Below are 22,489 nucleotides of genomic sequence, written 5' to 3'. Positions count from 1 at the left end.
AGGAGGCACGTGGAGGTGGCTCCGTGGGTCCTTTTAGAGAACCTGTTTTATTGTTTTCTGGTCTCGGTGCCCTTGCCTTCTTTTTGAGAGACCAATTTTTCAAACTGGCTATACCATTTCTCAACCATGTGCTGGGGTGAAGACTTACAGAACGCATTTGTGAATGCCCCTCTAGGCTGTCCTTTTTTGTATGAGCCTGGTGGCTGCTGGCCTGCCCTGATGAGGGACCGGGAATTCCAGAAATGAGGCTGGAACTGCTAAAGTCAGAAGAAAGCTCTTCCTGTTTTCCTTGAGCTTGAAAAGTGCAATCTATTGGAGAGGATGTTTCAGTGGGTGTAAACACCGATTGTTCAGAAATCTGAGAAAATGCGCTGTCTTGGGAGCTTACTGGCGAGCCAGATGGGGACGTGTCCGGGGAGGACAAGCTGGAACAGCTACTCCTCGGGCAAATGTTTAATCTTGGAGGGAAGACCTTCTCAGTGTTCTGGTTTGCGGCACCACTCTTGCCAACCTCGATCCCCATGACCAAGCTCTGATTGATAAGCTTTTGCCCCTCCATCTGCAAAGACTTGTGCTGCTTGAGATAATCCTCCTCTCTGTGCAAGAGACTGGTGTCACAGCTCGTGTTGTGCTGCTTCTTTTTTGAATAAAGTCCCCTGAGATAGGTCAGTTTGCAGCGTCGGTCATCAGTGCTGGGCTCTGAGCAGCGCCGCTGCCTCCTTGAGCCCTTGAGGGGCTCTGCTGTGCATGGTGGGGAGTACCCAGCCGTGTCCACAGTGAAGGGCTGGTTCCTGGGACGATCGTGTGAAGACAGGTGGCTGTGAGAAATGGTCACTGGCTTGGATTTAGGAAAAAGGCTTTACATGATTTCCTTCGCTATCACACCAGCTTTTCTTCTTATCATTTTTATCAGTGGCATTTTTCTTGACATCAGTGTCTGTGACTAAACTTGTTTTAAAACCTGTCTTACCCTCTTCCTGGAGGGGTGGATTCTGACTCAGATGGTTCTCATCTTTTTTCAGGAGGAATTGCATCACAGCTCGACTTGCGTATCCTTTTCGGATAAAACGCCCTGAGAAAGGAAAGCTTTGAGCCCAGGTAGCCGATGCTGGGCTCCGAGCAGCGCCGCTGTTGCCTCGGGGTTTTTGGAGCATCTTCCATAGCTGCGGACAGGTGGCTGGGGGTGCTCATGCCAGAGGGGGCACTGGCCTGGTCCTGCAGCGAGGCCTTTCTGTACACTGCCGCCACGGTCACCGGCTCGGGCTCACCGGGCTGTTCCACCTGAACGTCCTCATCTTCAGGATGGTCTAAGTCAAAGTCGCTCAGGGTTAAAATGCTTTCCACCTCAGGCTGCTCGAGGTCATAGTCACTGAGGGTTAACATGGAGTCCATGCTTCTGCTGCCCAGACTGAGTTTCTTTACCAAGTCACTGCACGGAGCATCGACTTCTTCGTTCAGCTCATTTTCCAGGCTGTCATAGGAGGAGTCATTCAGCTGGAAGAAAGAGTTATCTGTCGAAAAAAATCAAACCATGATTAACATTTGCACTTGCCTCAAATACACGCTGCCTTAAAAAAAAAAAAAAAAAAACTAAACAACTATGCTGTTCAGTTTAATTCTGTTTTCATGCAGATTTTTTAAATTCCTACTCTCAAGAAAGAAAGCATAATCTTTCTAGTTGTTAGTGCAGAAACTAAAAGTAAATTCTTGGGGTATACTAGATTTACCTCAGTCCCTGAAGAAATAGCCTTTCTTTAAGTAAGATTTCCTCAAAGCAATGAAGACATGTCATAATACCAGGTAATGGTAAAAAATATGAAGAAATTAATGCACTTATTCAGAACACTCAGGTTCTGAATAAGACTGTCTTTTAAATGGATTAGCTGGTGGATATACCTAATTAACTCTATTAGTCTCAGAGAAACCATTTACCAACCTTATCAATTTCCCTTTGACAAAGTTCTTTAATATCTATTACTTTGTTTATTCTTTACAGCAATCATACCAGTTAGATGTTATGGTTTCCCACAATTACAGGAGAAGATACTAATGTTATGGTGGCACAGAATAATTGTTCAAAGATAACCAAGAATTGGTGGTACAGGCATTCATATTTTGGAAGGCTGAATGTCTTCAAGCCCCACACACCCTGCCCCGCCCCATGAAGCTAGCTGTTTTCTCAAGTGTTTTGCAGGGTGCTGGATTTCTGAGAGGTGTCAGGGACCTCGGAGAGGAAGATGAGGAGGAACCAGACCAGGCCTGCTTCTGGGTCTCCTACTCCAGTTTCAACCACAGCAGTTCTGTTATATTGTAAGATATTGTAACAATATGTTGTAACAATATTGTTATATTGTAAGTCTGTTAATTGTTCTATTGTATATCCTTGTAAGGTTTTATTAAAAAAAAAAAGTTAAAATTCTGCCACTAACAACTTCTTGGAGTTTGGGAACCTTGTCTTATACACTAGGTAACCCGACCACAGTGTTAACACAGCCTGACCTATGAGCAGGCCTTCTAAGGAAGGGGCAGAAGCCCTCAGCCCCTGACTCAGGTGAGAGGCCCCTTCACCCGAGTTGCTCTGGGCTGCAGGGTAACCGGTGCCCTCACTGACCTTCACATGTGTGTCTATTTCTCACACACAAAAACAACCCCATTATTCACAATACCTGAGGCTTTCTCTTTCGTATCACATGTCACTGAAACCTCTTCCAAAAGGGAAGTGATTTCTTCTCCAAATATTATACAGCAATTTTCAATCAGAAATTGTATAAGCAGAGAAACCTGCACAAAAAAGGAACAAAAATGAAGGGCTACTTTTCACATAGTGCACCTATAAATCACACTTCATATACGAATCCTGGTTCAAACCCCCCCCCCCCAAAAAAAAGCGAAAGAATCCTGAGAAAAATTCAAAGTTCATGTCTGCTTAGAAACTAAACAGAACCATTTCCCCTAAAAAAACAAGAGTAGTTTGAGTATAGAAATCGATTTTAATCAGTGGCTTAAAGTTATTATTTGTGGCCTTGGTTTAATGCTAACATTTTGATACTAATGTTCCTGTCTTTAAAATTAGGGTAATTTAAATATTCTCTGTACAGGGCATTTGGGATGAAGAAATATACTTTCTTATTAAAATTCATGGAGCATCGTTAGATAAAGACTTATAAAATATGTTTCTTATGTAAAAGGCAGGTGTCATAAGTGTGGGAGGTGGGCATCCTCTGTGGATTTACTGTGAAGGAGAGAGACGGCTGGAGAGAAAAGCGTACATGTTCCCTGACCAGCCTCTTCCTATGCGTTTCCCTCCCTGAGGAGCCAGAACTGGAGATGCTTGGAGAAGAGCTCACTGGGGAGCGCTGTGCCTCCACTGAGATATACTGGAACCTTTCCATAGTCTTCTTGCCCCAGTAGCTGAGGCAAAGGAGCAGGCAGAACATTGGGAGGAAGAGGAATCAGTGCCCCATCCTTGTACTAACCACCAGGTACTGCAGGAGTGTGATTTCAAGTACGTACTGAGTGAGTGAGGTACCATCCCCACCTCCATTGTGTTAGATGAGGAAACTGTGGATCAGTGTAACTAATTCTGCCCTAGACTGTACATCTGGCAAGTGGGGAGGGTTGAGATTTCCACCTGCGCCTGTTCAATTTCAAAGTCTTTTGTTTCTTTTTAAAATCTTATCAACTGCTCTTCCCCCTCTATGGTTTCAGTCAGTCACAGCTGTTTTGCCTCCTTAAAGGGAAAACAGAAGTAACCCAATTACTATCACTTTCTTTGCTTAAGAAATCACCTTTCTGCAGTCTACCAGGAGAGGACGGAACAGTTCGATGAACTCAGACTTATAAGAAGATGTACTTAAGGACATGTCTTTCAGAATTAATACCCCAAACTTTAGGTTCAAAACGGGGACTCAGTCCCCCAGGGCAGAAAAATGAAAAACTTCATTACCTTGTTTGTAAATTCACTTTCTAGTTCGGGGCTGGAGGAAGCAGGAGGCCAAAGGATGCTTGGAGCGATGCACACCGCTAAGTTAAATGAATTCATCTGATTCGATGACGCGTGTTTTTCAATCTTGTGCAATAACCCAAAAAGATACTTTAGCAGAACAACATTCGCTCCTGGGAGCCGGTCTAATAGCCTAAAGACAGACAAAGGTGCTCTTTAAGCAAGACATTTCATGGAAAACTTGTAGACAGGGCAACCTTTCTTCGCTTTTCATGGGGAACCACGCGAAGCAGAAACATAGTTCAGGTATGCAGGAGTGTCAGCTCATACAGTACGTGCAAAGCGAGGACTGTCTTACAGAGGGGAGAGAGTAAGACTCAGGGGGATTATTCATTTATTTTGTATATTCTGTCTCTGGGTGAGAACCTTTCAAGCCTCAGCCACAAAGACACCCAGTTCCATCCTGAGAGCTTACACTCTGCTCTACCAGCTTCTAAGGTCAGTTCTGTCCCATGTCTCTTTATCTCAGTGGTCCCACTTTCACACGTCAGTCAAGCTTATAACAGTATATTTCCTACTGTTCCGATTTTGTACTTGATAAGGAATTTTTAAATTATCATTCACCATCATTTACTACCATCCAGGAAATGTATATATATATATATATATGTATATATATATATATACATATATATGTGTGTGTGTGTGTGTGTGTGTGTGTACATATATATATATTCATGGTTGTTACTTTTTTCCAACAAGAACCTGTAACTGAGACGGGAGGGAAGGGGGCAGGATACAGCCATTAAAGGAATGACACAGCAGTTAGCACCAAGGTGGAGGAAAAGTCAACTCCTGATGGACCTTGAGGACCAGGATGGATGGAGAGCTGACCTCCAGCGGACCCTGAGCTCCCTCACACACACTGTAATGTACTAGCACCGCAAACGGCACACCCACAGGTGCCATGACAGCTCTGAGGCTGATCATGAAAGTCAAGGAGAAGGTAGTGGCCCAATTCCTGGGGATCCCCGCCCCTTCCTCAAAGCAGTTGGAGTAATCCTCTCACTTGTTAACGTATAAAAACTCACAACACCGCGCCTCATGGACTCTCTTGCTCCCTCACCTTCCCAGATGCCCGGCACTCTGTCTATGGACTGTGTGTCTACTTCTCCTTTAAACTAAACACCCAACCCTGCTCCCCTCTGCCCTTCTCCTGCATTCTGAGACTGGCCTGCACTCTGTCTACAGAGTGTACATCTCTCTAAACAAATCTACTTTTACTCAACTAGGGCTCGCTCTTGAATTCTTTCCTGCGTGAAGCCAACAACCCTCACTTGGCGGGGCGCATCCCAGGGACTCAAGTGAGACCTGGGACACAGCCCTCCTCTCGTGCCCCGCTTTCCTGTATCACAACCTGGGGAAGAAAATCAGGTAATCTGACTCTTGTTGCATAAATACCAGAGAGGTGCTTCTTCAGCACCACAGACTGACAATGAGTATGGTTTTCTAGGGACAAATTATGACAGATTACAATGGGCCAAAAGATTACTGAATGTATTCAGTGGAGAATTAAGGCCTTGCCTAGTGTGCTCTTTTGGGGTGTCAGATTCTGAGGGGGCCCTGAGCCTTTGAGTTATTTTACACCTCTGTAAACTATAGAATATTGACAGCAATATGGACACATAATACTTGTCCATAGACCTGAAAATTCTCTCTGGTGAAGAGACACGTGATTTACTTGCACTGCCTCATGCCCCAGCAGAAAAAGCCAGTTTTGGTTTTTATATCTATTTATAAGTTCATTTCAGCATTTCTGATTCAACTATTATAACTTGTAGTAGTTAACCGTCTTCTCTGAACCGGCGGCAGTAACGTCTTAGTACTTCTCTTTATTAATTCATGTTTTAAATAAAATTTCTTTTATGTGTGCATATTTATATGAGAGCCATAATTCTGTCCTTTTAAAAATCATCCTTTAATAGCTTCTAGAATATAAAGTTTTAGACAATGAGCAACAACATACAGAATCTCAGGTTCCCTGTCTCTGAACGGTTCCCACCAAGCTGTCACGAAAGCAGAGACAGCATTTTGTTCATGGCTCTGAGTCTGGTGTCTTCAACACTTACACCATCAGTAGCTGCATGTAGATAATGATTTACATTTGAAAGTTGCTCAAGATAACACTGCACTAAACAAGCGTTTGCAATTAAATGATACTGGGATTCTTGGGTTTCACAGAAATGCAAGCATTGCTTTTCATTAATGGACACTTCTCTTCTATTCTCTTATGATGTGGGATTTTATACTCAGGAATGGGGGTGCTGGGTTCTGCCGGCCACTTCCCTTTCCATGAGGACAGACAATGCAATCTCTGTGATCAGGCTGAGGCTTTGCAACTCCCTTTTCCCTTGACACTTTTCAATTAATTGACTGTCTCTCTGGACTGTCCTTACGTCCCCTCCTCCACATACCCCTGTCACGGCACTGACTGTGCTGCACTGGAATTCTAGGGTTTTATCTGTCTATTTCTACTAGACTGTGAGCTCCTTGAGGGGAAGGAATTTTCTGTATGAATTCGGCTCCTAAATGAAGTGTATAAGGAATCATCTGGTTAGTTATATATTTACCAAAATTAAGGTCATAAATTGTAGATTGGGTCTACAGTAGTAGCTATTAGTCTGAATGGGTTTCAGTGCCTATCAGATTAGAATATACAGAAGGTGTACAATGGTTGAGTATTCCACATTAATAAGATTAGGAAAAAAACCAATAATAACAACAACAGTTGCTAGCATAAGTCTATTTTTAAACTGGCCCCTATGGATATGACTTTGATAGTTATTATTACATTAACAGACAAGCTTATAAAATAAGTTTTTTTAAAAAGTATTTTTGAGAAATGACCAAATTGGAATAATTACCTTTGAACTGCATTTATTTTTTCCTCAGTCACTTCCTTTGTCCATTACACAGACCCAATGATTATAGAGATCTGATGATAATAAGCTTCCCGGAATGTGCCGTAGAAAATCCTTACATAGAGGGAAAAAAATTTAAATTGTTATTCTAATAATTTGTATTGGAGAAATTAGAAAGAAGACACTTTATTGGAAAGTTCAGTCCTCCCTTCTTTGGAACACACAGAGCTCTGCGCCAGCCCTCCAGTGATGTGCACACCGAGAAAAATATGCTTTGATTTTTTTTCTAACAAAAAACCAGAGGGAAATTGGGGTCTGGAGTACAGTGGGAAAGATAAAGGACAACCTGTTTGGGCTGAAACCTCCTGTTTGTATACATCTTAGCAAACTAGTATAACATGGCAGGGTCTGGCAAACCATCCTAATCTTTTTTTTTTTCTCTCTCTCTCAAATCACTAGTTAAAAGGAATGCACGAAGGTATCTGTGAGATTCATAATGTGGTAGTCAGTCATCCAGTCATTCTACACATATTTACTCATCTGTGCCAGGCACTGTTTGAGGTGCCAGGAACAGGGTAGTAAATAACACAAAGTCCCTGGTAATTTAGAACTTTAGATTCCAGTGGCATTGGTGACTAATTCCATCCAGAGGTGTCTGGAGTGTCTCTCTGTATTCTTCATAGGAGGGGAGATGGCATTCCAGGCTATGGCTGGCTCTGGGAGCCTGGGGCAGCACCCTCATCCCTAATGTATATTAAATAACATGTCCCTGGTACATTATGCTTCTCGGCCTTCGAGACTCCTGCTGAGAGCACTTGTGGGGCTGGGTGTGGGTGAAACCAGACTATGACACAAGTAGGATCTGACCAAGGGAGGTTGTTGTTTGACATTTGTTTATAAAAAAGCTTTAAAAGTAAACACACTTTGGTCCTGGTCCTATGTTCCTTTCCTTTCTAGGCCAACACTCTCTGTTGCTTTTGGCACGGTCCTAACAAGCCAAGCTTGCGAAGTCTGATCTCCACCTTAGGAAACTTCAGGCAGAGAAAACCCAATTCTATGTCTAAGTGCTGGACCCATGGCTGACCACCCTCTTGCAAGTTCCTGCTTACAACACGGAGACAGGTGTGCAATGGAGTAATTTTAATTCTTGCTGGAAAATCAAATAGCAGCCTTACATATGTGCCTTACCAAAGGCGACACACAACTTGTGACAGAAAACATGTCGTGTTTCTGTGACTAACATGGAAGCCTTGGGCCTCGGTGCTGCAGTCAGCTGATTAGGTGAGCATGTCTCCCACGAGCCTACGAGCTACTTCAGGGCAGGACCAGACCAGACCCTTGCCTTTCACTGCATACACTCAACGCCAAGCACAGTCGCAGACGTAGCAGGGGTCATTACTGAAATGTTGCTGTATGTCCTATGGCCAAATATTAGTGAGGGACAAGGGAAGGCCAGCTAACTATAGCTGAGGCTCTCAAATAATTTAAAAGCCTCTTCGTGGTCATGTTACCTATTATCAGACAATTTTTTGGAGTGGTTAGTAAGCAGGAAAGTGACTGATTTAAAGTCTTTCTCTGTTCTATTGTATTTTCCAGGAGAGACTGTACCTGGATACTCGTGATTCAGATGTGTCATCACAAAAGTTACCTTTTTTGGGGGGAAAGCTATCGAATTTTCATAATTCCTAACTAATTTTAGTGCTGCACCTACTTGACAAGTCAGATTCAGAAGAGCCGAAATCAGTTATTTCAAAGTGGGGCAGTGACAATAGCTCTCTTTTTAAACCTCAGTGGAAAACATATTTATGATCTGTCTTGAAGAAAAACATCATTAAATCTTAAAACCTACACTTGAAAGATAAGTCGTAACATCGCAATGAACCTCTCCACAGCTGGAATAACAAGTTACGAAATAACAACCATCACAGCTGAGAAGGATGTGAAAGCTGGTTCTGAATTACAATTGCCAGCACCCAGTGCTCGACTCAAAGTCTCCTCCCCTCCAAAGGCAGAGCCCTGGCCATCAGCAGAGCTCCCAGATTAATCTGAGATGAGATTCCTACAGGATTAAAAAACGAACTTTTCCTCAAATGTCTGATGGGTCAAAGTTATGCTTTCTCAAGCAATTTTATTCCAATTATAGTTCAGAGTGAAGCTTATATTTAAGCAAAACCAGCCTAAGTGAAAAATTAAGGGAAAACTTAAGTACCACTCCCAAATAGTCTCAAAAACAAGAAACAAAACTAAAGCTCAATAACTTTTGGCAAAAAGTACTTCCTTTCCTGCAACCACTTGGAAAAAAATTGAGAGTAAAGCACAGTTCCACTGATCACAAAGCTTTAATTAGTTGGAACCCATCTAACCAGACTTTCCAATCATTTGAATTATTTTTTGCCCTTTGCTTATTCTTGTACAATTACTTTCTCTGCAATGTGAAATGCAGCTTAACTCTTTTACATCCAAACTTCTTTGTTAACAGCCTCAACAATTTAGTTCAAAATTTTGAGGAGTATGGTGCTGTGAAGAATAGCAGAATTAGGAAAATCTTCTAAAACATAGCCTTTAACTTCTTAAATTAAGAGATGGGAGAAAGCCTAATTATATGATAAAAAAAAAAAGCAAAGAAAAATCCACCATGCATACACATCCCTGACATGGGTCTCGCTCAGCTAGCGCACCACACATATCTCTACTGAGCTCCACGACTGAAAGGCAAGTGCAAACCCTGTGTAAAACAGACAAGATGCTCCCCGCTTCCACTCTCCAGCTCTTCTGAGTGATACTTTATTGTCAAAGTCTGTGGCAGGGATTGTTTTAAGAGCAGACATGGCCCTTTTACCGAGAGACATCTGACTGTTCCTAAATTCATAAAGCACGGTTCTGTAAGCAATTGCCTGGGAGTAGGGACACGTAAGAGCCTTCTTCACCACGTTTTCCGGAATTTGGGTTTTATGCTTCAGGCCCTGGGATGCAGGCTGGGGCCCTGTCCCTACCCCTGGTGCGGGCGCACACCAAGCCTGCTGAGAGACGGCAGCCTGACACTGGTCTGCAGAAGCCATTGCTGTGGTCAAGAGTGCTGCTGAAAGCTCGTTTTGACTTTAGGTTTTGCAAAGACGTGAGGCATTTTCAAGAATGTGGGGAGGAAAACACTTTAGAAGAAGTCTAACTCAACTATGGATGTGAGTTAAGTGACCATGGGGCTGGGTTCCAGGTTTTTTTTTTTCCCGTAAGTAAACCTATTTGCCATAGACATCTTTGCCACAAGAATTTCTGCTACAAATACTTTTACCACATAGCTAATTGGCTGTGAGACTCTAACTATGACGCTTCTTCGTGGATAGCGTAATGAGGGACCCCAGCTGTCTTCCCCCAGAGCTCCACTGTGGGGGGGGGCGAAGGGCGTGCGTTCCCCACCTTTAAGACAGAGGCTATCACGAAAGCCGATTCATAGTCTAGGTATACTTCAACTCCGGAATTCAGTTTCTCTCTCAGCTCTCTGCAGGATTTCATGTTGGCCGACTGTCTGAAGATCCCTCTTGTGAGGGGTCCTTTCTTATTAAGGAAGAAAAGCATATCCTACGGGGAAACAAAGGAAACAAAAATCAAAATGGCACTTGACTGCAGAAGGAGCCGGAGAACACACCGCTGCCCTCCCTGGCTGCCAGGGGCCGGGGCTGCCCGGCGGGAGGCACTGAAGGGCTGGGGCTGGACAGGCTGCCAGAGGATTAAAGTCACTTTGTGTGTGTGTGTGTGTGTGTGTGTGTGTGTGTGTGTGTGTGTGTCTCTAAATCTATTTTCTCCCATTTGTTCTCGCTACATTTCAACACTTGCTTTCATGTGACTGTCCTTTTTCAGCGATCCAATAGTCACTTCAAGGTACCTGTTACCTCGTCCTCCCTCCTGTCTCACTATTCTTTGCCCACTGTTCTCTAACACGAAATCTTGTCCCCAGACATGGAAATGTTCTTGCCTAACTCATCCTCCACTTGCTTGTCTTGCTTTTCATGCGACTTTACACTTCATCCTACTTCCTGTATTGACTTCTTTTAAAATCAGCCTCCAAAATCATCGCCTCCAGGAAGCTTTCTCTGTCCCATTCCATTCCAATCAGTCTTTCATTTTGCTTCCTTTCCAGCTGCACATCCTATGCTTGCAGAGGAGGAACAAGTGGGTGTCGGAGACATGCAACCCACAGGACCTGAGACCTAGTTACAGCTCAGGCTTGCTGTGTGTGACTTTCAGTAAACTTGAGGGGTTTTTTTGGGGGGGGGAGTGGGGCTTTAATTTGTAAAGTAGGAATGATGGAGATGGTGATGGTGATGATGACGATGGTGACAACTACCCTCTAAATCTGTTGCGAAAGACAAGCGATAAAGTGACTAGACTAGCGTCTGGTACTCACAGACACACAGCAGAGCATGAAGTGCCAGGCATCCGGGACGGTGCCTGAAGGGTACTGGACACTCAAAAAATGCTGCTTGACAGGGTTCATTTACTACCTTCACTGAAGACCATACACACTTCAGTGGCTTTCACCTGATCTGTTGTACATAAAAAGGTAACTAAATGCCAGAGGATGTATCTTCATGCCTAAACACTTAGAATACTAATAAAAAGTATGAGGTTTAGTTCCTGCTGCTAAGGTGACTAAAAGAGTCATGTTCTGAACAACACAGGGTTCAAGAAAGGATGTGAGAGGAACGTGGGGATAAAGTGCGATCTCTGTTCACGGAGCAGACAGACTCTAGTTGATCTGAGCAGGTTCACGCTGCTCCTTCCTGCCGCCAGCAGACGAGACCATCTCTCCCCATCACATCTGCCTTATGATGCTGCAATAGTTTAGTCAAGATTTGTATTCTTTGAAGTAATAGTAAAGGTTCTTAGCCAAAGCCATGAGTGTCCACAAATTTTCCATTTGGGGTATATTTTCCCTCCGGAGCTCACCTTTCCTGTTAAGTGTTACAGACCAAAACAAGACTTACCAAGATAGGTTTGGGTAGATTGTCGTTCTCACAGATTTCTGGCAAAGACACTCCGAAGAGCAGTCCCGGCATCGGAGTCGTTGGTGACACGGGCTGGTTGTCCAGGTGGGTGCTCGAGCCCCGCCAGAAGGCCCAGTTAATGATAGATCTTCTTCTTTTAAACGTCTTCTGACCTGAATCAAGGAAGAAGTGAGATTATTAGCAAAACTAATTTAATTCACTTAATCTTATTTCTATAGTTTCCATTTTATAGTATGCTCAGCACCACGGCTCAGCAATTTATAAGGTAAGGAAACATTAAACGCTTGGGTTATTCTCCCCCCCCCCAATTTTGGGGACAGTCACTGATCTATGTGCTTGAATTCTGGTACCAAATTTCCAAAGGTGAAAGAAGGGCTCCCCCTTTACTGAACTTACAGCACAAAGCATTTCATACCAACACACAGGCCATTTTAAAGAGGAGACTAAGTGAACAAAAAAGCTGAAGATCAAATTAGACCACAACTCAATAATGAGAAAAAGAAAGGAAGAAGGAGGAGGAAAAGGAGAGAGAAGGAGAGGGGAAAGGGGAGAAGGAAGAGGAGGAGGAGGAAAAGGGGAGGGAGGAGACCTGGGGGAAGGGGAGGAGGCGTCGCTATGAAGGTGCTCTCTGAGAACAAGAACGCTCTGCTACCTGATGCCCCACTCTGCTGTCGAGCACAGAGGCAGGAAGCTAATGCTCTGCTGTTCCCCCCCTTTCTCTCCAACTGCAGACTTTTCATGTATCTTTTTGGTTTCTGACTTTAAAAAGTATGTTTAAGGCAGCATGGATGGATGAAAACATGAGTGAGACTCACCCTTGCCACAGGTAAAGTTTATAATCTTACAGGGGGGACAAGACTGGTGATGGGTGGGTGGGGGGGAGCAAGTATATTAATAAATAAGACGTCCTAAGGGAGGAACAAGGCACCAGAGGAGTTCAGAAGAACCATGAAGCACATCTGCCTCCCCGTCAGGAGAGAGGGAGCGGTCCTGCAGGCACCTGCATTGGATGGGAATTTTGAATCAACACTGATTTCAACAGGTAGAGGATCCAGCATCATCCCTCATGTCTAGTAAGTAATCAATAAATCATTCTCGAACAGTAATTGAAGCTGAGCAGACATTTAGGTGGAAAAAGACAGCAGGAACAAAAGAGGCAGGAGAAAGGTCAGCAGTGAATCACGGTTTTGTGAGATCATAGTTCTAAAACAGTTCTGATGTCATCTGCATCTAATTTTAAGACAAAAAATGGATGGATCTGCACAGGACCTGATAACCTAAAAAGACAGCTCTTTAGGGTCCTTTTTGACCTTTCTGCCACCTACACCCCCTGGCCTAAACAAATACACACAGGTAACAGCTATAAACTCCAGGCAACACTTAAAGATACAAGAGCCGACCTGAAGACGCTAAAGAGTGACCAAAGGAAGGCACAGAGTGGAGGTAACAGTTTTACACCTGGGAAGAAGGGAATGGCATGGCGCTGGGTGAGTTTCCCCTTTTTACAGCTTCTTCCATGAGCACAGGCCCCAGGGTGGCAGGGGTGACTAAAATTTGGAGAGAAACCTGTTCTCTTGCTGGTTTGAAAAAACTAGAGAGAATGGAGATGGAGGTGACCACAGCAGCTGGAGGGTGAAGGGGGAGCCCCAGGAAGGAGCAGACAGACTAGTGGGAGCCCCAACCCAAATAATGGGCATGAATTCTGCCCAAGCCTCTGGCTGACCCCCGAAGCCTGCGTTGCGTGGGGCAGATGCGAAACAGCTCTTGAGGGGAATGGGCCCCCAGGTGGCGCCCACATAGAGTCTGACTACATTTTTCACCAGGGACAGTGCATGAAACTGGTCGTCACGCTCTGGCTGTGAGGCCCTGACAGCCAACCATGCTGCCAGAGATGGTGCTTTACCCCTCAGCTCTCTCTGACCACGGGGCACGAAGGGGACGATCTCAGGGGCCAGGGCACCGAGGAGACGATTCCGGGGGGGGACACCTAGGAGAACATTCGGGGGGACACGAAGGAGATGATTCCGGGGGTGGGGGGGGGCATGGTCAGCAGTGCCCGGTGCTCATTTCAATCAAGTGTTTCATACTGTTTATTTCCTCAGCATAACCAACATACACCAAATACTGAAAAAGCCACGTCATGGGAAGATAATCAAATAGGAAACATTTTACTGAACAGCATCTAGACCATCATCCACCCATGGCTTCCTCAGGATACAGGAAGTGCATCATAAATGCTCATACACCCAGGTGTAGAGGTCTTTGTTTCAGGAGTCAGGAGCCCAGCTAGACTCCCACTTCAGACATTTATTTGTGTAAGTTACTTATCCTGCTTCTTCATTTTAAAATGAGAACACCACCTACAGCTCACAGCCTCACTGAATTAAGTAGGATAATGTTTGAAAAGTGTTACTTTGCCTGGGGCATAGGCCCACAGCAGCCTTGAACAGAGCTGCCAAGACACTAATCTCCTCCCCAGAAAGAGGACCTCCTCCCCACATCCATTCTCCACTTGTTTAACAGCCTTCGGGAAGTGTGCGGACAGGAAGGAATACCAGATTCTGGTTAACTAAAGCACTTTCTTCCTGTCCTGACATCCCCAACTCGCACCATCTTAAAGAACAGGAAAGGAAGCTGAACCCATTCTTAAATACAGGACAGGGTTCCTGGGTGCCAGCAATGCTAATCTGTGCAAATGTTTGTTGAGTATGTATGTTTACAAATGATGAGTAGTTGTACTCAGTCCAGTTTCCTCACATTTAATCTGGTTTCATTATTTCTAAAACTATTGGATTTATTTGATTTTTTTTTTTTTAGCTTTCATACACTTCTTAGGAAGAATGCTCTATCATAAAGTTATATGCCCAGCTATCCTATGAGTGCAGACAGAGGATAAAGCAGAAATTGAGTCCTGAACTTTATTATAAATACTTTCAGCTGCAGCCATGTCTTTTACTACGTACAACACTCAATTTTAGAGCTCACGTTCCCTCTGGGACTGAGAGAAAAAAAAATCTCATTAAAGTTTACTTTCTTGCAGAGCTTTAATGCACAGCTCTTACTTTCCAAATGTCAAAGACTGATGAAAAGACATGCAATTGCTATAAAAACTGTAAGGGAGATGTAAATGCAGGGCCGGTGGGATTCAGGAAAGCCTAGCATCCCAGACAGCCCCGACAAGGTCCAAGCTGGCGTTTCTCCATGCTTCAATTAGGGAGCTGAATATTAAAAAGTATAATTCTCAGAAGTCTGTCCTCATAGATTGTTAAAGAATAATCACAACAAAAAACCCTTTAATGAGAGATTTTAGCAAGATGGTGACATAGGAAGATCCTGAACTCACCTCCTCCCACGCACACACCATATCTACAGCTACCTATGCGACAGTTTTCTCTGGAAGAAAACCTAAAAACTGGCAGAGAGACTGTCACATTGGGCAAATGAGAGGGAAGTGGCTAGAAAAGGCTGAGACAATCTCACCATAAACCCCACCCCTGGTGCAACAACCTACAGTTGTGAGGGAACTTAAAATCTCCTCAAAACCCGGACCTTCTCCAGAAGGAGTGAAAGGTTTGTACCCCACATAGGTCACCCCAACTTTTAAGGTCTGGCACCTGAGACAAGCCCCTAAAACATCTCGCTTTGAAGGCCAAGAGAGCTCACTGCTCAGGAGATCTGTGGTCCGTGGTGGACTGGGGAACAGTTCTTAGAGCACTTGTGTGCACGCTACCCACCCCAGGTCTCAGGGCAGAAGCAGTTCTTTCCAAATCACTGACTTCATGTTAAAGAGACTCATTTCCCTAATTTTAAGGCACTGGTCTGAGGGGCAGGGCCGCTGGGATACCCCCCAGAATACACAATGGAAAAAGGACAGTCTCTTCAAAAGTGATGTGGGTTCATTTCTGGGCTCTCTATTCTGTTCCACTGATCCAGATGTCTGTTCTTGTACCAATACCATGCTGTTTTGATTACTGTAGCTCTGGAGTATTGTCTGAAGTCTGGGAGGGTTATTCCTCCAGCCTCCTTCTTTTTCTTCAGTAATGCTTTGACAATTCTAGGTCTTTTGTGATTCTGTATAAATTTTATTATGATTTGTTCTAGTGGAAAAATTGGACAGCAGTAAGTGAAAAATGAAGCTGGACCACACCATAACACAAAAATTAATTGAAAATGGATCAGATGTGACTATAAGACCTGCAATCATAAAACTCCTAGAAGGAAACATGGGGGTAAATTACTTGACACTGGTCTTAGCAATAGGTTTTTTTTTTTTTTTTTGCATTTGACACCAAAAATGAAAAGCAGCAAAAGAAAAAAATGAAGGAGTACATCAAACTAAAAAGCTTCTGCACAGCAAAGGAACCCATCAACAAAATGAAAAATCAACCTACTTCAGTAAGTTGACGGGAGAAAGTATTTGCAAATCACATATCTGATAAGGGGTTAACGTCTAAAATGTATAAAGAACTCATATAACTCAATAGCAAAACCAAAACAAACCAAAACAAAACAAAAAACCAATTAAAAATAGGCAGAGGATTTGAAGTGACTTTTTCCAAGAAACATATAAAGATGGCAACCAGGCACATGAAAAGATGCTCAACATCACTAATTCTCAGGGAAATGCAAATCAAAACCACAATGAGATAGAAACTCACACCTGTTAGAATGGCTATTATCAGCAGGACACAAATGACAAGTGTTGGTGAGGATGTGGAGAAAGGGGACCCTCACGCACTGTTGGTGGGAATGCAACTTGGGGCAGCCGCTATGGGAAACAGCATGGGGGCTTCTCCAAAAAGTAAAAATAGTGCAGCCATATGACACAGCAATTCCACTGCTGGGTATTTATCAAAAGAAAACAAAAACACTACTTTGACATTTAATGACATTTAGTGATCAAGTAATGTCAAGCTACTTTCACACTTTTCTCAGCCGTCTAAAGTCAAAACAAGAAGCAAGATCTCCATTCCCATAAAAAAAAACTGCAGCAGTTGTATTTTCTGAGCTCAAACTACACGTCTAGCAGTATTTACCTGCCTCAATGTAAGTGCAAAGGATATTTCTACATTTGAAAATCCTTTAACCTGTGCAAAGAGGAATTTCATGTTTCAAAAGCCTTTCACTTCTACCTAACTTTCAAGTGGAAGTGATTACTATGCAATGAAACGACATGCCAAAAGGCAAATATCAAAAGAAGAATCTAACAAAATTCTACAAATGTCTCTGAAGAGAGAAACATGCTCCATTAAAATTGTACACTTGTAGCATGGTATCTCAGTATTTGGCAGTACCTACTTGTGTGAAAAGGTATTTTCAAAGATGATGAAATACATAAAACCTAATTATGTATCAGAACACTTTCCAATCAATGGTGACAATTGGAATACTAACTTTGCACTTCAATTAAGCGAAATGTTATTCCCCCAAAACAATCCAATTCCTCTCATTAGTAGATCTGTACTACACAAAATTGTACTCTATTACTATGTGTCGAATGTCCTCGATAAAAAAATTTGTTAAAATTTGCTTTTCCTCTTGTTATTTAAGTACCTGTGTAATACCGTCAATTCTGTCTCTTGATCTGCGAATTTTACTATCTGGCCCTTTACAGAAAAAGTCTATTGAGCCCTGGTCTAAGTCAGTGGTTTCCAAAGCAGTTGTTCATCAAAATCTTGGGTATTAAAAAAATACAAAACTGGTTCGCTTGTTAAATTTTCAGTTTCACAGGTAGGTTGCCACCATGGGTCTGTAGTCACTCCATTCCCTTAGCGTGAATCATCTTACAGCTGCAACCAATATCATCCTAACTTCCAACAGAGAGAAACAGAGGACTAACACACAGAGGATGCCTACAGTCTAATTAAGCAAGCTGTTGACAAAGTTGGGTAAAACTCTTAGGATTCTTGACCCCTGATTGTTTTGGTCAAGTCAGTTAAAATAAATTTATTTTACTGACAAGGGACCCAGAGAAATCATTTTGAACAACATGGGTATAAAGATAGAAGAGTAAAACACCATTTTCCTCAGCTTAGTTATAAAGGCGACATTCCCTTTGTGTCTTCAATGAGTACCAGCAACAGACCTGTCAATAAAATAATTCATTCAACAAATATTTATTGAGTTCAATTTATATATGCAGACACTGTTTCAGGTGCTGAAAACATAGCAGTGAACAAAACAGACTCAACTCTTTGCCTTCATGGAGCTCATGTTTCAGGGGATGGAAAACTGTAATATCTCCATAACACCCCAAAGATGTGAGTAAACAGCCTTAGAGTTCAAAAACTCACTTTAACTCTGTGGGAGAGAGAAGGACTGGTGCAAATGCAGGGTCAGTTTTTATCGCTGGTGTTGGCAGGATGAAGGAGTCCTAACCAGTGATTTCAATAAAGTATAAAGTTTGAGGCTAGGTCATCAACCGAAAGAGACAGGGCTGGACATGCATGTGTGTGGAGATGAGCATAAAACAGTGGCCACTGTCCATGGGGTATCCCAGTTTGTTCAGGTTTACAGAAGCAGCTCCAAACATTCAGCATCAATTTTCGGCTTTCCCCCCGCCCCCAACTCACACTTTTTGATATGATACATATGCTTTTATTTCTATACAATCTTACTTTCAGACTGAGGGTTTAAAGCTCAAACACGGGTTAGGGTAATTAATGATGGTCCTCCTATGTTGAACACCACTTTTTATCACTCTGGAGTCTTTATTATGGGGAGGGTAACAGATGGCTATGTTCCCAGGGAATTCAGATTAGCTTAGCAGGCTAAGGAGAGATTTCTGTGGAAGTTACCTTCATCTTCACATAATTATCAGTACCAGGATCCAGGTAGGGCACCAGTGTCTCCTGACACCCATCATTGACGGCCTTCTTTTAATAATGTGATCATTTAGGGGGAACACACAATGCAATGCATTACAGTACAAAGAAGGCATTGAAGCACCTGCAGCACTGCCTGGTGCCTTTGACTCTGCAGTGGGCATAAGGTTAAAGGGGGAAGGACAGTGAAGAAAGAAAGAACAGACTGTACCACAACCAGCCGCTGATTACCCATCAGTCACTCCTACCACTGATTTATTAACCCATCTTCTAAAGCTCCATCTTTCCTTTCAAAACACAGAAAACTCAAAAGAAAAAAAATACCTCATCTGGCTGGAAGTTTGGGTCTTTGCCTGTATAAAGGCAAAGAACTTTGAAAACTTTGTTTTCAGGAATGAAAAGTTTTGCTAAAAAAAGGCTCTCATGAAAGAGGGAGAAAACTCACCACCCAGTTGTTGGGCCACAGCCACCTGGCTGGGCTTCAAGATGAAGTGGCACTGCATCTCTTGGGGCAGCTGTTCCATGAAGAAGGGCTCTTGGAGGTTGGAAGTTGTGGGGGAGTCCTTTGACTCCTGCATCAGGAATGCCATGTCTCGGAGGTGACTCATTGTAATCCCGTAGGGGAATTCATGTCCTACACAGAGAAAAATCTAAATGTAGACTTCAGGCTGACTGGCACTGTGTCAGTATGAGCATGTGTGCTACAGACTGGAATGTCCTGCAATTTGCTCCTGGGACTTTTGGTATAAAGAATTCTTTTGTTGACTGAGCGATCGCCATGCACACTCTTACAGTTGGAGACCACTGTGTAATGCAGGTGGCCCCACCAAAGTAGTTTTTTTTGGGGGTGGGTAGAGAGGAGAAACAAAGGGAAAAAAGTCTTTAAAGAATATCTTGTTTGGGAATGCACAGCTTAGTTTGTGAGTTGCATCATGTTGACTTTTCCTATGATCACATCTGAGAATACTGAAAGGCATTCTAGTTTCTCCTTTGACACTTCCTACCTCTGTAAATTTTCAGCAAATCCTTGACCTCTCTCAGCCTTAAGTCCATGATTTAAAATATTTATCCTACCCATCACACACTATTATAAGGATCAAATAAGTAAAATTCAGTGGTTAATAGTATTTAAATACAAAGGGCAAATAACTATATATTTCAAAGATCACTATTATTACTATTATTCAGTACAAGATATCTGCCTGAAAGAAGACATTTTATACTCTTTATTAGTTATACACAATTGAGTTACTCAAGGGCTGGCTTGTCTGACTTACGCTTCCCTCCCACCACGCCACTCTGAGGCCGTTATTCACAGGCAATAGTTAGAAGGAAGACTGCAGGGTATGAGAGACACAAAAACAAGATTCAAAGAGGAATTTCCAAACTAGAAAAACTAAACCCTGGACACCTGACTGCAATATCAGTTTTTGCTCTTTAGTACGCTGAGTAATTTCATTTTCTCAATTCTTAAGTACCATTGTGCTGTAGATTTGTTTACTTTTTAAGTACAGAGAGTAAGGTCTCTTCCATTCCAGACTTATCACTGAATCTAATTCAGTGAACTTTTCCTTTTCATCTGGCATAGGCATACAGTGTCAATGTTTCATTGATATTAAGTACTATAGCAACTTTCAGGGACTAAGGCAGAAAAATAAAAAAGACTTCTATGACAGCAATAAAACAAAATTGATTTACCAAAATAGCCAGTAGCTAATCCACAACTGAAATTTGCAAGGTGCAGTAAAATATATAATGGAGAATTGCTGCTAAGTAACAACCATGTCCCATATCCTATGGTTTTTTTTGTTTTTGTTTTTTTAAAGTGAGAGTTAGAAATGAAGCTTCATGTTGTTTTAAGCCTGAAAGTTACTATCTACATAATTTTAATTAAATTAATGTATTTTATTAAAACAACTATTTTAAGTACTTATTTGAATTTTCATCACAGCTTTAATTGTTGCTCATTGACTTTTACACAAATGACAACATTAAGAAATAAACAGGAAATGCAGGGAATTTTGTCCTCAGCTATGTGCATGATGGCTTGCTTTAAAGCTTGAGAATAAACATTTCATAGAAAAGTTTGGATTTAGATTATTCAGATCACTTGAAACCTGAATTACACTGTAGTGATCTCACAGGTAAATGAAAGGATTACATGAGATAACTCATGTGATATGCTTTGCATAATTCTAGGCAGATAGCAAGCATTTAAAAATTATTAACAGAAATTGTCATATCATCAATGTCAACATCTCAAGACTTGCTCCAGATGCCGTCCCTTATTTTAATTGCCCTATTTCCATTAACTATACTGAAGGACTTCACTGATCAAGAAATTTTTTTTACCTAAGTGATTTAAATAAGGTGAGATGTGACCTATTTACCAGTAATTCCTCAAAACAGATGCTGGGAAATTTGGCTGGAGAAACAGCAAAGTAGTTAGTTGGTAAGGTAGTACTTATTGCTAAATAAGTCAATAAAGATTTTTAGGAATCTAAATGGTTTAATTTCATTTTCTTTTTTGATGCCTAGCAAAGATCTGGGTACAGGGCAGGTGTTAAATACTCACTGATAGGTTAAGAGGCATTACTGGATCATAGAAGGTTTTCTATAGAGGCAAATGGTAGGAAAAGGAAAGGAGATTCAAGAACTAAATATGAAAAATAAATATACAGGGAAAACGGAATGCCAGCACATCTTGCTTTCTCTTAGAAAGAAAGTTTTAAAAGGTTTGACAAAACAGTTCTGTTTGCAAAGTGAAAAAAAAAAAAAAGGAAAATTAACATTTCGCTTCCCCTCTACACCACTAGTTGCTTGAATGAAGAGCTATCATTTATCTGCACATAGGACATACTTGATATATGTATTTATTAAATGAATATTACACGGGATTTATTATTTAATAGTATTTAAATTTAGGACCATATGACCAATTCTCTGAGACATTTACAACTATAATTAAAACACAATCCATCTTATATTTTCACAGAAACTTACCAATAAGTTGGTATGGTGCCTCCTCTCTGCCCGAATACACCCATAAGCGGTATTCTCTCTCAGAGCCCTTGGAGATAAAAGAATTAACAATCATTCTCTCACATTTGGTAACTGAACAAAGACATATATTTTGGCATTTCTATGTTTTGCAAAAACATAGGGCCAATATAAATACTTTCATGGTTCATGGGGGTGATATGGTTTTTGAAGGTGGCAATGCTGATTCCTACAACCCATCTCTCCTCTAGCCCCTAACAGAGGATTCAGAAATCTTGCCCTTTTCCCCTAGTGATGACGAGGGATCCATGAACTTCAGTGGAATCAGGCTCTCAGTATTATAAATAGGGTAGCCTACAGAATGTGAAATCACATACATGCCCTTTTGTAAAGCAAAAAAACAAAAAAACAAACAAACAAAAAAAACCCCAAACCCTTCCTGGTTTACTAAAAGATCAATCTATCTTACTTAGAGTCCTGACTTCTGTTAGGTCTCTGCACTATTAGCAAATACTAGAATTAATCTCCAATGTGCCCCTGCAAAGACAACCTTGTTACCCAGAAAACCACAACACTGCTGTGTCTGTGATGAAAAAGTAAAATCTCAAAGGCTGATTATTAACTCAGCTGCTTCTGAGTGGAAAGAAAAGACTGACCAAGGGGCTTTGAGGAGACAGGTAGTTGGCACAGTGTACACTGGCTTTATTTTGGGCAAGTCCAGTCCTGGGGACAGAAAGGACAAGAATTCTGTCTAGAGAATAGGCCCAGTTATGGGAAACAATGAAACCGTTCACTGGC

General features: G+C 42.1%; 1 protein-coding gene across 1 annotated transcript in view; it reads right to left on the bottom strand.

The window, feature by feature from the left end:
- ARHGAP20 (Rho GTPase activating protein 20) overlaps window positions 1-22,489 on the bottom strand; it is a 70,368-nt gene that overhangs the window by 3,746 nt on the left and 44,133 nt on the right. Inside the window, 11 exon segments of the mRNA XM_032472423.1 lie at window positions 2-856; window positions 858-1,025; window positions 1,027-1,511; window positions 2,667-2,781; window positions 3,947-4,136; window positions 6,868-6,893; window positions 6,895-6,978; window positions 10,279-10,440; window positions 11,847-12,019; window positions 19,137-19,325; window positions 21,695-21,761. Coding sequence (XP_032328314.1) covers window positions 2-856; window positions 858-1,025; window positions 1,027-1,511; window positions 2,667-2,781; window positions 3,947-4,136; window positions 6,868-6,893; window positions 6,895-6,978; window positions 10,279-10,440; window positions 11,847-12,019; window positions 19,137-19,325; window positions 21,695-21,761 — 2,514 coding nt within the window.

The sequence above is a fragment of the Camelus ferus genome, chromosome 33 (genome assembly GCF_009834535.1).
Source record: "Camelus ferus isolate YT-003-E chromosome 33, BCGSAC_Cfer_1.0, whole genome shotgun sequence".
Lineage (NCBI taxonomy): Eukaryota > Metazoa > Chordata > Mammalia > Artiodactyla > Camelidae > Camelus > Camelus ferus.
This window is presented reverse-complemented; position numbering and strand designations above follow the sequence as displayed.